The 16824-nt window shown below is 46.3% G+C and overlaps 1 protein-coding gene across 1 annotated transcript; it reads right to left on the bottom strand.

Moving 5' to 3' along the window:
• Position 1: 1 nt before the first annotated feature.
• On the bottom strand, positions 2 to 11038 carry LOC121356110 (methylcrotonoyl-CoA carboxylase beta chain, mitochondrial-like). Its single transcript, XM_041472205.1, has 13 exons — positions 10963 to 11038; positions 9318 to 9690; positions 7451 to 7647; positions 6390 to 6568; positions 5517 to 5597; positions 5151 to 5329; positions 4229 to 4421; positions 3106 to 3197; positions 2765 to 2921; positions 2016 to 2138; positions 1501 to 1643; positions 1083 to 1164; positions 2 to 174 (listed from the first exon to the last, which is right to left on the bottom strand). Exons 2-13 carry the CDS (start codon positions 9677 to 9679, stop codon positions 91 to 93), a joined length of 1872 nt encoding a protein of 623 aa, XP_041328139.1. The 5' UTR covers positions 9680 to 9690; positions 10963 to 11038; the 3' UTR covers positions 2 to 90.
• Between the last annotated feature and the right edge of the window lie 5786 nt (positions 11039 to 16824).

Here is a 16824-nt window from a genome sequence, read left to right as displayed (position 1 = left end):
AATTGTTCAACACTTTTATTAATGGTATCAAAGAATTAGAAAATCTTTATACTCAAAGTTCTGGTAGAGGGTTCTGGTTTGAGGGGTCTGTTACATCCTGATTATGGGATGGGAACGGGGAGACACAGCGTGGTACTTCTTCTGTTCCATGATCTCCAAGCACTGGGCAATCACCTAATTAAAACCAAAAAACAATATAAACAATGGGCCTCAAACAAAAAAAAACCCAACCAGTACAACTCATTAGTTCTGTGCTTATTTATTTGTTCCTTTGGTTTGTGAAACACTGAACATGGTAACATGAACAGTTAAACTCTCTCTTATTTTCATGTATAGCTCATAAAGTGGGAATTTCAGGGCTCTAGGACTAAAAACACTTCTTGGTGCTCTCCCGTTATCAAAGTTCCCATAAACTTCATGAAAATATTTACCATCCACATAGTTCCATAAATATGTACCATATTTAGAAGGGTTGTGTTGTGATTTAACCCCAGCTAAAACCAGGACAGATTGAGATCTTCAATTAACAAACTTCAGAAGTGCAGGGAAGATTTTTATTGCTAACAAACAATGTAACAAGGAAAAATAGAAGAACAAAGGCAAGAGCTTTCAGAAAGAACCTAAAGGAGGGAGGGATGTCTGCCAATTTCAAATCAATAAAAAGGCAGGGGAGCACCCCAAATGTACACAGCAAATTTAAAGCAAGAAGAGAAAATTGCAAAAAGCAACATGCCAGGATAAAAGAATGTTTTGGAAACAAAAGGAATTCTGAGGAGCCCAAACTCCAAAGAGTGAAGGTATGGGTAATTATATGGAAAAAAGGGATTCAGATGCAGATTCAAATTATGGTAAAGTCAAAGGAGAGGCTCAGTGAGGAAAAGCTGTGGTCAAGTAACCAGAATTCAAGAGAAACTTTTTTGATAAAGTAATGGAGATGAGACAGGATGAGAATTACAGAGAGAAATTCCATGGAGTGAGAAGTGGGAGCCCCAGGTCTGGAACCAGCACATTGCCAGCCCTGAGTGAGTCATGTTCACCCACTGTGAGACTGGAGAATAAAAGGGCCTAAAAAGAAAACCCACCTTCCTGGTGTCTTGAGGAAGAATGATCCCATCATCCCAGAGCCTGGCAGAGGAGTAAAAGGCACTGCTTTCTTCCTCTAGCCTGGAGAGGGCAGAGAATTGAACAGGCTTAAAAGCACAATAAAAACAGCAGAGCAGTGAAAAGAAATTACAGCTGAAAACAGGCAAATCCATCCATCTGAAGAGAATGGGCAGCACTGCTGTTAAAATTATTCAGAAACCAGCAAATAACAGAGCTGACCATTCTGCAGTAACAGGAAGACCCTAACAGAAAGGCATCAAATTACATTGAAATTTAAAATATTTTTCAGTAGATCCATGTTTGTTTCATTAGTCAGGATGTGTTGCTCTGTAAGATGAACAAAAGTAGGTAATTTAACAATGAAATCCCTGTTAGGTTTATATTGAATGTCCTTACTTTGCCTTCAGCTGTTTTAGCTCCAGCTCCTCTCCTGTCCAGTCCCCAGCTGGGGGAACTGTGGGGAAATGTTGAGAATCCACAAGACCAACTCTTGCATTGGGCCACAGGAACAGAAAGTTTGGACTGAATGATCTCCCACACTACAAGGGAAAAACCAAACAACAGAACAAACCCACAGAGATGAATCACAAAAAGGTGTCTGTGGGATGAGACAACCAAGGGCAAGGCAGGATGGAACACAAGTGGATTTGTATGAGGACAGACACCCTGTGCTAGGAACCACCACCTCCCCACTGCCCTCAATATTTCTATTTTAATATTTCATTTTGAATTCCAAGCACTTCCACGTTTAATTCTTCCATGTTTGCTTCTCAGCAATCACATGCATTGTTGCATTTCTTACTTAAATATTAGTTCAGAGCTCGAGTTCCCCAGCTGTGTTTTAGAACTGCAGTGACACTTGAGCAGTGTGACAGGTGTGTCCCCAAGCCCTGGACTGGTGCCACCCATACCATGACGTAGCTGTCACTCCCAAAACAGCCTCCAATGACAATGGTTATTTTGGGAACAGCAGCACAGGCAACTGCAGCCATCATGGAGGCCTGGGCCTTCAGCCTGTTGGAATGAGCCTCTGCCTGGAATAAAAATAGATATCTTAGGTCCTTTAAGACGTTATTATAGATTCTCCCCACTCCCAACAAACTTGTATTTCTAATTTATTTATTTATTTATTTATCTACAGTTCTGCAGAAACAGGTCTGGAAAAATAGATATCTTAGGTCCTTTAAGACGTTATTATAGATTCTCCCCACTCCCAACAAACTTGTATTTCTTATTTATTTATTTATTTACAGTTCTGCAGAAACAGATCTGGGATCTAATGGAGGTTTTACTTTCCTTAGCCCAGGAGAAATCCTACTGGGCTTTAATGCCTTTACTTTCAAAAGAGAAATAGCCAATTTTCTGAAGTGCAGAGTTAGCAGAGGAATCAATAAGTTGTATTTCAATGCCAAAAGCGCTGCAAATCCCAAACTTTCCAGCCTTGCCAACTGAACTGTATCATTTTATATCAGCATCCAGCCCTGCTTAAAATTCAAGTGAGAAAGTTCTTGAATCTTTCTATTAGCAAAGTCATTACGAAGCTTCATCAAGAGTGCTTAAAAAACTAATTTTCCTAACAGTTAATAATTCTGAAAATCTAACTTTAGGCCCAACAAGAGCTAAGAGTCGTTTGAAATGCATCGAAGCAAACATGCCATACCTGGGAGATGCTTGCAGGCCCTGCTGGCTGTGGAGCAGTGTTTTGGAGGAAGAGGATGGGAATTCCCCTCTGGCCACAGAGCTGGACGAAGTGGCTGCCCTTGAGAGCAGCATCATGAGCCAGCTCCCCATTGCTGGCCACTATCCCCACCAAGTGCCTACAGAACAAACATGGACAGTTTGACTCCATGATTTGAGAGGTCCTTTCCAATCTCAGCAATTCCATGATTCTCCCTTTTGAACCCTAGGAATGATTGGAGTGGTGTGGAACCTGCTGAGGCCACAAAAGCTGTTGAGAAATGCACATCCATCCGTTTGGATGGGGAATGTTCCCAGCCATACCCTTCCACATGGCCAAATCCTGTCACCAATGTTGTTCCATAAGTAGCCTTGAATTCCTGGAATCTGCTTCCATCCACCAGCCGGCTCAGGATCTGCAAAGAAATACACAGACTTGACTTTACTAGAGAATTTGAGGTGAAAATAGGAGAGTTCTGCTAAAAGAAATGCTCTGTTCAAACAGTAGCAGATCTGAGTTACACAAGATGAGCACAGGGGGTCTTTGGGTGAATTGCTAAATGCTCAATATGCACAAACCATCCAATTTGTGTTTAGTTTCATTACCAACTGTGTATTTTAAGACAAAGGTCAACTCCAAAATTATTTTAGTTTTACAAAGCACAATTGTTCCTGTGCATAAAAATGTAAAAAAGCAAAGACCACACCCCAGTGTGTGCAGTTTCAGACTTTGTGCAGAAGAAATGCTTGGTTCATAAGGCTCATGTTTTTTTCCAACACAGTTAAAAGCTGCCTTCAAAGCTTTCTACAGTCAATTCCCTCAAGTGCAGGGACTTACCACTGCAGGAAAAGATACTGCATTCACATCCATGGAGACAAAATCTCATGTAGAACACAATGGAAACAGTGTGGGCAGCTCTGCATGTCTCTGCTTAAGCTTTAGTGTCTCTCCCTACCTCAAACAAGTTTGATTTGAGCTGTGTTGTTTTTCCAGTCAGTAATTTCACCATTTCTTTTACATTATTTGAATGCTTGGGGGGAAGAAACAAAAAGGCAGGGGAAGGGAAACACAGACATTAAAGGGGTGTATGTTCTCAAGGCAGCCAACACAGTGCAAGACATAAAGAAAGCATCCCAATAGTGCATGGAAACAGCTGGGCAGCACTGGCACAATCTGGGATTATTTTATCTCCAGCAGGATTTCAGGTATTTAAATATTTGTATAATAAACATTTAAATATTTATATAATAAATATAAATTGTTTATTATAAATATTTTAATAATAAATTTAAATATTTTCTGTAATCCCACAGAACTATTGCCATCCTGCTCTGTTTCAGGCTTAAAACAGGCTGGCAGCAGATGAGGTAATAATTCAGAATAACATCTGGAGCTGTGGGATGGAGCAGAGTGAAGGATGCAGGAATGAAATCCCTGTTCCCTTACCAGTTTGACAGGAAGAGTGCAGCTGTAGCCCAGTGGTGCCAGGCCCAGGAGCTCCTCAGGGCTGTACAAGGGACTGTCAGGCTCCCTGTCCTGCTCTGGCACTGGCTCATAGTTTAAGGTAGAGACAACATTACGAATGCACTCATAGGCCTCCTCTTCTGAGGGTGCAAAATGGTCACTGCAGCCACTGACTCTAGGAGAGACAGACATTAATTAGCATTGAATTAATGAGTTCTGAATCCTGAGAGAAAACACAAACTCTAGGAAAAAAGCTGAGGCTCTCCAAATGCCCTGTGGAAATACTGTGTGATTTGTTTGTGTATGAATGAGCTGAAAGCAGCCACTCAGTGGAATTTCCATGCAGTCCAATCCCAAATTAAATTCACAGTAAGGAGCTGTTCTTCCCCGTGACTTTTGTGTTTATCTGGATTAAACAAAGACCTTGGCATTTATTTTTGTGATGCTGTTGTTGCAGACAATATTAAAAAGGGAAAAGAGGAAAGTAAACTTTGGGAATTATTTCAAAATAAGCAGTTGCAGCCAAGATATAAAGATAGGAATGTATTCCATGTAGCAAAATTGGGTTAAATATGTGCATTCTGGAAAACACTTGGAAAAGAGAAGATAGCATCCCTCTTCTGCAACTGCTCACTGTGAGGCACAGAGGAAATTACTTGCCTGAAGTTGTTCAAGAAGTATGTGGAACAACAGAGACCCAAATCCAACCTGTCCAGTCCCTGCCTCACCCCATCAATAACCTCATTTTACTTCCATTTGGCTGATTTAACCCAAACCCCTGAACCTGAGAAGGCAAGCCAGTGTAACCACAGGTTCCACCCTTAGCCCTGCTCTGAAATGCCAATGCCACATTCCTTTCAGGCTGAGAGTGCTGAATTCCCTTTTTTGAGAATACTCCACATACTGTGAGTGAAGCCTGGCTCCTCCAAGGTCCTCAGGAGAGACATCTTCTCCCGTGGCAGCTTTCACCAGGGGTGGTCCAGCCAGGAACAGTGTCCCAATTTTATCAACGATCACGGATTCCTCGGCCATGGTGGGCACATAGGCACCTCCAGCCACACAGGAGCCACACACCACGGCCACCTGAGGGGACACAGACACAGCAGTGCTGCAGAGGGGACAGGAAAGGCAAAGCCAAGCCCAAAGTTGTTTCAGAAGTGCAGAAAGTGCTAAGTCACAGCTTGGGGAACAAACCAGAGACAGCACAAAATTTACTACACATTTACACCTTTCCTACTCCCCCCTGCACTCACTCCCCATGCCACTGTACCTGAGGGATTCCCATGGCAGACATGATTGCCTCATTGTAGAAAACTCTGCCACCGTGCAGCTTGTCAGGAAACAGCTCTGACTGAGGGACAGGGAAGAGAAAAAGAGATTTTCAATGGTAACTGTGAAAGTTGATGCTTCCCTTTCACTCCATTCATTCCCAAACACACCAAAACTGACACTGGGAAGGTCCCCATTAATAATCACTCCTGAGCCTTTCATATACAGCATTCATTATGGTCTTTATTCCTTTATACATTGTCAAATACCCCAAAAAGATCCATTTGCTTTGAAAGCACAGGTTAAGTTTTGATTGTGATTTTTTTCCTGAAATCAATATATTCTACACAAACTGACTGTAAATGTGGAGAAGGGAAGGATGGTAGTTCTACTTCCTCTGTGAAATGCCTTCAGGAGTTTCCTTTTTTGCTTAGTTTTGGATACAATTCTGGGTAAACTTCCAGGTAACTTTTAAAATTTAGTAATTTTAAATAACTTTAAAATTCCAGGTAACTTTTCCTGTGTGCTTGCCCTCAGTGTGGAGAGAGAACAACTACAGTCTCTCTGACAGGATGATCTCTGCATTTCATAAAAGAACCTGTTCAAATTCTTATTTTGCTGTCAGAATTGCAAAACCTCCACTTTTAAAGGCCATAGAGCTTAGTGCACCACTGGCACAAACAGGACAATAAAATACAGAACACTTCAGAGATTCTGGAGTGAAAATAGACACCTCCCACTGTGTATAAAGACACAAAAGCAGTTCAGCACACTCACTGGAGTTTCTAACCCCTGCTCAGGTGGGAGGTGCAGGACTAGCCCAAGGGATGAAATAAATACTGATATTTTCTGCTCTGCAGAGTGCCAGCAGTACCTGCAGGGGTAGGAAGGCTCCCCCACTGTCCACCAGGTGCACAGACAGCAGCCTGTTCTCCATGGCGATTTCCTGGGCTCTCAATTGCTTTTTCACTCCAATTGGGTAAATGGTTCCTCCTTTCACAGTGGCATCATTTGCAATGAAGACACACCAGACCCCACTGATTCTGCCAATTCCTGCAAGCAGTACCACACATATTTATTTAAAGCAACAGCCAAAGCAAGGGGGAAAACCTTTTAACTTTTTCAGGAGTTTTTCTCAGTAATGCTACATCAAGAAGCTCCAAATTAACTTGAAAATACCACACAGGGAAAAAAAATCTACACTGTTCTCTGGAATTACAGTATTTAAAAAAATCATCTAAATGAGAGAAGAGCCTCAAATAAATTTACTTACTTCTGGTGATAATGTAACAGAAAAAAATACACTGTGACTCCCAACCCTTGAGATAAAAGGGAAGGAAGATAAAGTTAAAAATTACCCCTATAAAGCTGGAAAATATAACAATCTGTGATGAAAAAAAGGGTTTTCATACTGTTCTTCTAGTTACTTTTTAAACTGAAACCACTCTTCAAAATGCAATTTCGCTGATATTGAATGAAATTGAATGTCATTGAATTTCAATGAAATTTCATTTTGAAGAACTGTTCCAGTTTAAAGAGACAATGTCTGCATAGAAAATGCAACTGTCTGTGATTTGAAAAACCACTTCAAAATGTATGCCACAGCTCCTGCTTCTCACAGCAACTTTGCCCCCTCTCCTTCAAGAGTCAACAGCTGATTTGACACACCACCCTGCATCTTTTGGGACAAAAATTAGTAAGTGGTAAGTAGAATTACTAAATCTAGAAGAAATTAAAAACTGTTCTTTCAAAGGTGTCTCCCATTATAGTAAAACAACACTGGCTGAACTCTTCCCTGCTGGGAATAAGACCTTGATAAAACCAGTGTTCACTTTTCCTATGAAAGCACTTCAGAGAGTAAAATATCCCATAACCTTCATTCCACGCAACATTTCCCTCCCCGTTTCCCTTCCCAGCGCCCCCAAATCCCATTACCCGTGAGGCAGCCGGCAGCAGGGACATCCCCGTAGGGCATGTGCAGCCCTGCCAGGGGGGACAGCTCCAGGAAACGCGCATCGTCCAGCAGCAGCCTCAGGCGCTCCCGCACGAACACCTTCTTGTTGCGCTGCGTGTGCCGCAGGACGGCGTTTTGACCCCCTCCTTCCTTCAGCCTCTCCAGCAGCTCCGAGTACCTGATGGGTAAAACCCGAAGGTTCGCTCATGGGAAAAAGCTGCGGGGTGCGGACACACGCCGGAGAGGAGAGGTGGCTGCCGGAGGGACACGGACAGGGGGAGAGGTGGGGCCGCAGGAACCTCAGGAGTCCAACACGGCCGAGTGCAGGTCCTGCTCTGGGCCGGGAAAATCCCAAGGGCACACGGGCTGTGGGAGAAGGAGACTGGGAGGATTTGGGGTGTTTCTGGATGAGAAGCACAACCTGCACTGCCCAGAAGAGGCCCCGGAGCTGCTGCAGGGCTGGAGCCCCTCTGGAGAAAAGCGGTTGACAGTGGGAGGTGTCCCTGCCATGGCAGGGGTGGCACTGGGTGGGCTTTGAGGGCCCTCCTGACCCAAACCATTTTCCTTACAAGTTACCCTTTAGCAGACTGAGCTCAAATATATTGCACAGTTTTCACACAAATGGCATGAAAATGAAGATAAATTCACATTTTCAGATTATTGTTTTTCCAAGGTGTAATAAAAAGCAAAGGTCTATTATTTAAAGCAAACATTTCACTTTTCTTAGCCAAAAACTGTTTAATAAAGCCAATAATATAATATATAATAATGAGGATATTATAATGTGCCCGTCCTAATTCAGCATGAACCTGCATGTTCCACCTGCTCTTGGAAATAATCCAGCCAAGAGCTTCCTCTGTCAGGCCCTGCAACAAGTTTATCTGACAAAAATCAGTAACTGGGAAGTGGAATAAATTACTAAATCTGGAATATATACTAAAAGCAGGGAATACTGCAGTGTCACAGGGAGGAAGTGATTACCCAATGGTATTGTCAGGGCAGCACCACGTATAGGTAAAAAACTGAATAAATGTATACAAATGTGGTACCTCAACTTTGGTCTTAAATAAACCAAGTTCTTCCTTGATTTCAAGCACATTTTCCCCTCAGATGCATCACCTTTAACTGTAAATGTTGTTTGACACAAAGGCTCACACAGCCCTTTGGGTGTGACTCTGTGATCTGAGCGTGGCTCCCTGCACACTCTGGAGGCTGGAAAAACTTTGGAGGAAAAGGATTTTAATCATGTCCTCAATGCCACCACAGGAGGGCACAGTGTGTTTTGCAAAGCTTTGCTTCCAGCTCCCGGATCACTCCCCTGAACAAAGCCCTTTGCAATTGTGCCATCTGATCTTTCGGGACAAACACATAAAACACATTTTTTTCATTTTATCTGTAAATGATGATGGACTGCAGCACCCATCCCCTACTGTCAGGAGTGTGTGAGTCACCATTTACGTCTTTGCATTCAAAACGCAACACGAAACAAATGTTACGCAGGTCTGGAAAAAGTATTTCTTGGCAATATACGCAAAACAACACATGGCACTGTTTTAAATAGTTTGCACCTCGATTTGGGCATTTCAGTCAACATTTCACGGACTGGTTGGAAGGGACCTCAAAGCTCATCCAGTGCCACCCTCTGCCATGGGCAGGGACACCAGGCTGCTCCAAGCCCTGTCCAACCTGGCCCTGGACACTTGCAGGGATTGGGCAGCTGCATTGCTCCATGGGGCAAGAATTGTCCCATGTTAAAAGTCTCTAAAGTGCCCTCCAACACATAATTGACTCTTACACTATGTCACAAATAGCAACGCTCTAAAAACCCAAAAAAACCCGCTTTATTACCTTTTAATCGCAGCCTCGCTGTTCCTTAAATTCTCTTGGAACGCATCTCGGTACGCGGCGGGGACACGTCCGTCTAGAACCGGGAATGTTTTGGGATGGCACCTGGATTTGGGTTTATTGCTTAAAAACCGGCGGGGAGGCAAGTGCTGCGTCCTTCCCCAGCCCTGCCCCAGCAGCGGCAGCTCCCGATATTCCCTCTGGAGCAGGCAGAAAGGGGTTTTCTCCCGATACTCCCTCTGGAGCAGGCGGATCGGGGGTTGTTCCCGATATTCCCTCTGGAGCAGGCGGGTCAGGGGCTGCAGCGGCACGGAGGGCCCGGGGCGCCGCCGGCCCAGGGCGCACAGCTGGGCCGGGCTCCACATGGCCCCGAGAGCTGAGGGACAACGAGTGACAGGAATTAAAGAGCGGGTTCCCTCGGCTGAGGTGCAGCGCGGCCCCTTCGCCTCGGGAGCGAGTCATGAGGGGACCCCCCGACTCCATTCTGCCGTGAGGGGACACCCCGGTGCCTGCCCTGCCGCGGGGGCCGTGAGGGGACACCCTGACTCCAACCCTGCATCGGAGATGGAGACGCGGCACTCCTGGCTCCCGTCTTCCCGCAGGGGTCGTGAGGGGACACACCACTGGTTCCCGCTTTGATACGGGGGATCGCGAGGAGCCACTTTGACTCCAGTGGGTCGTGAGAGGACACCCCTGTTCCTGCGGGGTTCGTGAGAGGACACCCCTGTTCCTGCGGGGTTCGTGAGGGGACACCCCTGTTCCTGCGGGGTTCGTGAGGGGACACCCCTGTTCCTGCGGGGTTCGTGAGGGGACAACCCTGTTAGCGCGGGGGCCGTGAGGGGACACCCCCGGTTCCCGCGGGGTAGGGAGAGGACCCCCCCTGTACCCGCGAGGGCCGTGAGGGGACATCTCTGTACCCACGGGAGCTGTGAGGGGACACCCCTGTTCCTGCTGGGGTCGTGAGGGGACAACCCTGTACCCGCGAGGGCCGTGAGGGGACATCTCTGTACCAGAGGGGCTTTGAGGGGACATCCCTGTTCCCGCGGGGGCCGTGAGGGGACACCCCCGGTTCCCGCGGGGTAGGGAGAGGACCCCCCCTGTACCCGCGAGGGCCGTGAGGGGACAACTCTGTACCCGCGGGAGCTGTGAAGGGACAGCCCTGTTCCCGCAGGGACTGTGAGGGAACACCCTCTGTTCCCGCAGGGACTGAGGGGACACCCCGGTTCCCGCAGGGATCGTGAGGGGACACCCCCGGTTCCCGCGGGGGCTGTGAGGGGACACCCCCCGGTTCCCGCAGGGATCGTGAGGGGACACCCCGGTTCCCGCGGGGGCTGTGAGGGGACACCCCCGGTTCCCGCGGGGGCTGTGAGGGGACACCCCCGGTTCCCGCGGGGGCTGTGAGGGGACACCCCCGGTCCCTGCCGTGCCAGGGCGGCCGCGAGGGGACAGCCTCGCACCGGGCCGTGCCGGGAGGGCCCAGCCGGGCCTGCGGAGCGCGGCGGGGCCGGGACCGGGGCCGCCCGGGCCGGGTAGGGAGCGCGGGGCCGCGGCCTCTCCGCCGGCGCTCCCCGGCCCCGCTGGCCCCGCTCCCCGCCCTCCCCGTGCCCGCCCGGCCCGGCAGACCCTGCCGCCACCGCCCTTTCCTTACCCCGTGCGGTCCCCGCCCGCCTGTCGGGGCGGCTCCGCAGGACGGCCCGCCCCCGGTGTCCTGTGCCCTCGGTGTGTGTCCCGTGTGCCATGTGTGTCCTCTGTCCCTGGTGTCCTGTGCCCTCTGTGTCCCATGCCCCGAGTGTCCAGTGCAATTGCTGTCCCCTTCCTTGTGCGTCCTGTGCCACAGGTGTCCTCTCTCAAATCAAGTTTATGGTTAGAATATTGAAACGAATTTGACTTTTCTCCTTCCACACCTCATCCCATGTCTGGGCTGCTTTGGTTTGCCATTGTCAACCATGGCACAACCTTCTAGAAATTACTCTGTGTTGCCTTTCAGTGCCTTCATTAAAATGCATCCCTGCCAGGGAGCTCTTTATCCGTATTATACATATTAATAAGGCTGGGTAGCAATAATTAAGGGATGACTAATATGTTCGTGAGTGAAAGTATCCAACATGGGCTGGAATTCGTAGGTAAATAGGGTATATATGTTAATAAAAAATCTTGAAGGTAATAATTAAAATTTCCTGAGATATAATAATTTAAAATAATATTTGCTGTCCTTTTACAGTTATAGCAGACAGGACACTTTTCAGTGCTGTGCACCCTTGTAGCAGGAAGCTCAGTTCAGATGCAGCTGTGGGAGGAGGTGCTGCTGCCCTGGGCGGCTTCAGCTGTCCCAGAGGATGTGCCTGAGTCCCTGTGGCTGTCCCTGTGGCTGTCCCAAACCCTATGACAGGGAGAAGGTCTGTGCTGGACCAGGGAGAGCCCTGGGAGCAGCAGGCAGACATGCTCTGCCAGATCAAAGGTAGCACTTAAGGGCAGCACAGACACTGCAGAGTCACCACTACCAGGGCCTGCCCACCCTGCCAGGAACAATTCCTAATTCCCAATCTCCCATCCATCCCTGCCCTGTGGCAGTGGGAGCCATTCCCTGTGTCCTGTCCCTCCATCCTTGTCCCCAGTCCCTCTCCAGCTCTCCTGGAGCCCCTCCAGGCCCTGCCAGGGGCTCTGAGCTCTCCCTGGATCCTTCTCCTCTCCAGGTGAGCACCCCCAGCTCTCCCAGCCTGGCTCCAGAGGGGCTCCAGCCCTGCAGCAGCTCCGGGGCCTCCCCTGGACTGAACAATGACATTTAAAAAAACCACTGATCCAGGCATATTTATTTTACAGGTTTTCCAGTAGATAGAATCAGTGGTCACAGGCAGAACTTGCTGCATGTAACAGAAGGGGTTTTCACTCAGGCTTAAAAGAGTCATTTAATTTCATTCTTATGAAAGTTAAATGCTGTTTGCTCAGATTAAAGGAGAAAGAAACAGCCCCCACACTTCTGAGTGCCTGTTTATTCCAGAGAGAAGGCGTCAGCCACCAGTTTGTACTGGGAGGCAGCCTGGGATAAATAACAAATCCTCTAATTAAGAGCTAACGGATCCTAATTGACTTATGTTAGTCCTCCAGCTGGGCTCAGCCTTCCTCTCCTGTCATGGCATGGAGCATCCTTTGTTTAAGGCACCCTGAGGTAGGAAAACCCAGCCCCTGTGAGAGGCTGCAGCCTTGTGAAGTGTTTGAAGTTGTTATTTTAGGAGCTTATTTTAGAGACTCCTGAGCTGAGCATTGAGAATATATAGAGCAGCATTTAGGGAAAACGTTCATGTGGTGGTGGCTTCCTTTACCATGAGCTGCAGCTCTGCCAGCCAAGCTGAGCTGTGCCATTTAAGGAACACTGAAGCTTTGAGTGAAGCTTAAACTTAGAAACTTTGCTGGAGTGCACCGGATGCTGGGGGAAACCAGAACACACTTTTTGGATTGTCAGACCAAAGGCAGGAGGGTTCCCACAGAGCCCTCCTCCTTGTGGAGCTTCTGTTTCATATTTAGATTTTGTTTTTTAATGCCCAAAGAGCTTTTAGTTGGGCTCTGACCATGGTGGCCTGGAAATTGGGCTAAATTAAAGCAGGGGTTTTTTGTTTACTTAGAAGTGCTAACAGACTTGGGCAGCCCTGGGGCGTTTTTCAGGACTTACATCATTCTAAAATAGATTTGACTCAAAACAAATTCGATAAGAAAGTAATTCTCACTTGATGTGTGTGAGAATCTTACTTGTTGGCATCTACCCCAAAGGAAGAGCTGAGCCTGGGCAGGTGTGCTGAGAGGGAGTCTGGATTTGATATGAAATATTAAGAAGTTTATTTATTTTAATTACTGGAAGATCCAAGAGAACACAAGGAGTTAAATGAAGTAGTTGGAAGACACAGGAGAAGTTGGGAGCCTGACCCTCAGTAAGTAAAATGCCATTCCCACTGAGGGTTTTATCAGATGCTCCCATACTACTCAGCTTCTTATTTTGGGTGGTTTGAGGTTTTATGAATCCCCAGACAGAGATCCAGGGTTGTCTTCCAAAGCTGTGCCAAAAGATGAGGGTGATCCATTGAGTCATGGAAGTTGTGTGCACTATTTGTTCATCACAGCTGTATGAGACAGCAGCTGTATTACAACACCTCTAAAAAATTATGTATTAGCCACAATCATTTTCCACATCATTTACCAGTGTCACAGTATTTTTAACTCCAGTTTAGCCTTCCCTACTTCTCAGCCTGCTGCCACAAAGAGTTGACAATCCCAAAGATAATCCCAGAATAACTCCAATTGTGGAATCACAGCTGATTTGGAGAAGACAAACAATGTGTCCTCTTGCTTCCACCACTGAGAAATGTGAGTATCTGGTTGCCTTACTCCTGCAAAAAGTGCACAGAGCAAAAAGAGAAGAATTATCTTAGAGGAACAGAATTATCTTCTGATTAAGGTATAATTAATAACGTGTACATAACTAACAGTGTGTACATAATTAGTAGGGTGTACAATTCCCTGTTGCAGGGCCAGTCTGTCCTAAATTGCACTGGTAAGAACTGTAAAGAACAGATTTTTTTTTTTCTGAGAATGCAGGTAACTGGTGATGATACCCAAGTCAGAAGAAAAATAACTTTCATGGGCCAAAACCTGTTGGTTTTACCTGCACAGGTGTGTGAAACCTCTGAGCCGCTGCTCTTGTACAGTTTGAAATGCAACAACTGTGTGAAGAACTGTTGCTTCCTGTTTCAAAGGCCTAACCAAGAGTGTTCTGAGGTAATCCAGAAGCTCTTTGTGGGTGAGAGGAGATGCAGATCCAGTTGCAAACTCCAGGAAAGTGCTGATGGATTTATTCCCCTGTGCAAACCCCTGGCACCGAGAGCTGACACCAAAGCCTCAGGCTGTGCCCGAGCGTTTGGAGTGCCTTGCCCATGGGTTTGTAAGGCCATTCCCAGCTAGTAATTGGTGACTGGATGTGGTCAGGGCAGGCAGATAAACACTGGAGGAAGGGGGTGAATCACTGAGTAAATATCCCATCGATGCTGTAGGAGCTGCTGTTACTCACAGCACCTTTGGGGGGATGTGACGTGTTTGTTTTCAGGAAAACGTTACTTGAAAGAAGAATTGAGGTTAGATGTGTTCCAAATCTGCAGCTCCACACCTTTCTCATGCATCTCTTGCCTCCTTCAGACCAGTTTAACATCCCCCTTCTTCCTTCCCATCCCCTTAGAGCTGATCCCCCACTCTGAGGTCACAGCAGAGAAGTTTTCATTCTGTAAATGCCAGCGTAGTTGCATCATTAAAAGCCCCCAAAGCAGATGGTCTGGGTTTTTTTTTTTTTTTTTTTTTTTGCCAGTGAAGCAGCATTATAGTGATTAGAGCAGCCTGTTGGCAGTTCCTGTCAGCAATTTTTGCAAGCATGTAATATATAAAAGGATAAAAATACCATTTACTGTGATTTGCTCACCACAGAAAAAGGCCAGAGTGATACAGTACCAAAATCAGGGAAAAAAGCCCTGCAAGTAGTTTTCTGTCCTCTCTTCTGCACTTTTCCAGGATCCTGGTGGATAAATAAGTATGCTTGAGGAGTCTAACCCTCCTTGTGGGGCTGGGACACCCCATTAGCCAGCAGCCCCACTCCGTGACAGCAAAGTCCTCAGCAAAGCTGGATAGCTTTGAAATAATGGAGCACATTTCTGAAGACAAAAACCTAATTTCTGAGCTTTGAACTCCATGAAATTTGCCATGATCTGTAAAATATCTCTACCTTGAGTTATGGTGGAAAGTTTCAGCAATAAAACTGAGTATTAAGGAACAATACATAGAAATTCACATGCAAGATGCTGCAGTGGTACCAGAAAATCCTCCTCCAGTTCCTGTTTTCCTGATCCACTTGGCATGAAATGTTTTCTTGACTTCTACTTACTATTCTCATAAAAACCACAGGGGTTTCTTCTCACTGCTACTTGTTTTGTCCAAGATCCAGTAATTGGTACCATGTGAATTCACATTTTGCAGTGACAGAACAGAAACGGTGTTCCAAAAAATCACTTCAGCATCTCAGCCTCTGGCAAACATCAGGGCTACAACCCCCCCCACTCTCCAAGAACCCATGGATTTACACATCAAGTAGCTTATTTTACTCCTGCTGGTAAGCCCTATGTGAATATTTACAGCTCAAATGGAATCATGATTAAAAATTAATAGTTAGATTTTTTGTGAAAATTCCGTTGCCTCTTCAGACTGGAATTGTTTTACCCTTGGTTTGCATGTACTCCCTTGATATATTAATAATAATTTTAGTTATTGGTAACATGTTTTGCTAAATTTGGTGCACTAAAAATTATGTCACTGGTATGAACCAGTGAACAATTAATGATGCCAGAAAAAGAGGGAAAAATTAAAATCAGAGTTAGAGCACCCTGTGAAGTGTTAAGGTACATTTTAGAGGTTTAGTGGGAGGGTTTGGTTTCTCCAGCCCCCCATGGGTTACCTCTCCTCTCCAGGGCACTTGGATCATCTTCCCCCTGAGAGCCTTGGTTTAATTGAGCTGTGTGTGAGAAACATTGGCTCAGCAGGGAGCCCTTCAGCTGGGCTGGAGAGGGAGGGTGGGATTCTCAAGGAAAAAGCCTCCTTGGAATCCCAAAGGCACGGGAAAGTTCGTTTGATGCAAAATCTTTTTAAGCTGGGCTCACCTACTGCAGCTCTCAGCCCTGTTGGTGCATAGAAGAGGCCTTCAAATTTCCCCCAGTTTGTTTGACTGGATCCTTTCTCCAGCATTCAGCCTTGATGGCCACAACTGAATAATTTCAGGTGACAAAACCCCCTAACAGTGGGTTCTCCATTCTGATGGAGACATTTTTAGCTGGTATTGTTAGAAATGAAGTAAAAAAAAATGAACACAGGCTTTCAAACTGGAAGCACACAGGTACTTCTAAGGAGCTGTTCTGGATAACTGTAAAGAAATGGAAGGAAATTTCAGTGTCCTGGCAAGTGACTTTAATGCAGTAAAATCAGGACTGTGAGAGCAGGAACTGGATGTGGAAATTCACTGGCTGCAGATTATCTTGTCCTGGTGTAGGTGCTGGACCAGGAATTTCTATGAATAAGGCAGAACATATCCATAGGATGGGGAAAAGGGATGGAGAAACAGTTCTCCTGCTGGCAGGTGTCACTGAGAGCTTCCTGTGGCACATGGAACTGGTGCTTTGGATGTGCAGCTCCCTTTGCCCTCGGTAAATCCAGTCCTGATCACCCAGGCAACAAACAGGGAACTTTGGAATATTCACAGAGATGATGCTACAGAAATTCCAGAAACCACAGTGGGATTAGCAGTTAGCAGAGGGGACTTCTCCACAAAACCTCCAAGAGATCTCCAGCTGTAACATTTTAAACTTTGAAAATATAACCAAAATTTTCATTTTTAGGTCTCTGAACATTATCTTCTGGTCTCAGCAGAAGAGCAGGGATGTAATTAACAGCTTCATTAATGCCAGAACTGCAGGAATGGCTGTTGCAT

The sequence above is a fragment of the Pyrgilauda ruficollis genome, unplaced genomic scaffold (genome assembly GCF_017590135.1).
Source record: "Pyrgilauda ruficollis isolate IOZ18807 unplaced genomic scaffold, ASM1759013v1 scaffold283, whole genome shotgun sequence".
Classification (NCBI taxonomy): Eukaryota; Metazoa; Chordata; class Aves; order Passeriformes; family Passeridae; genus Pyrgilauda; species Pyrgilauda ruficollis.
This window is presented reverse-complemented; position numbering and strand designations above follow the sequence as displayed.

What these genes read in the sequence shown, in the direction of transcription:
- LOC121356110 (XM_041472205.1), bottom strand. Translation starts at nt 9,679, where the DNA reads ATGTGGAGCCCGGCCCAGCTGTGCGCCCTGGGCCGGCGGCGCCCCGGG. An exon ending in GGATTTGGCCATGTGGAAGG is followed by an intron (nt 2,922 to 3,105) that starts GTATGGCTGGGA and finishes TTTGTTCTGTAG; the next exon opens with GCACTTGGTGGGGATAGTGG. An exon ending in GGCCTGCAAGCATCTCCCAG is followed by an intron (nt 2,139 to 2,764) that starts GTATGGCATGTT and finishes TTTTTATTCCAG; the next exon opens with GCAGAGGCTCATTCCAACAG.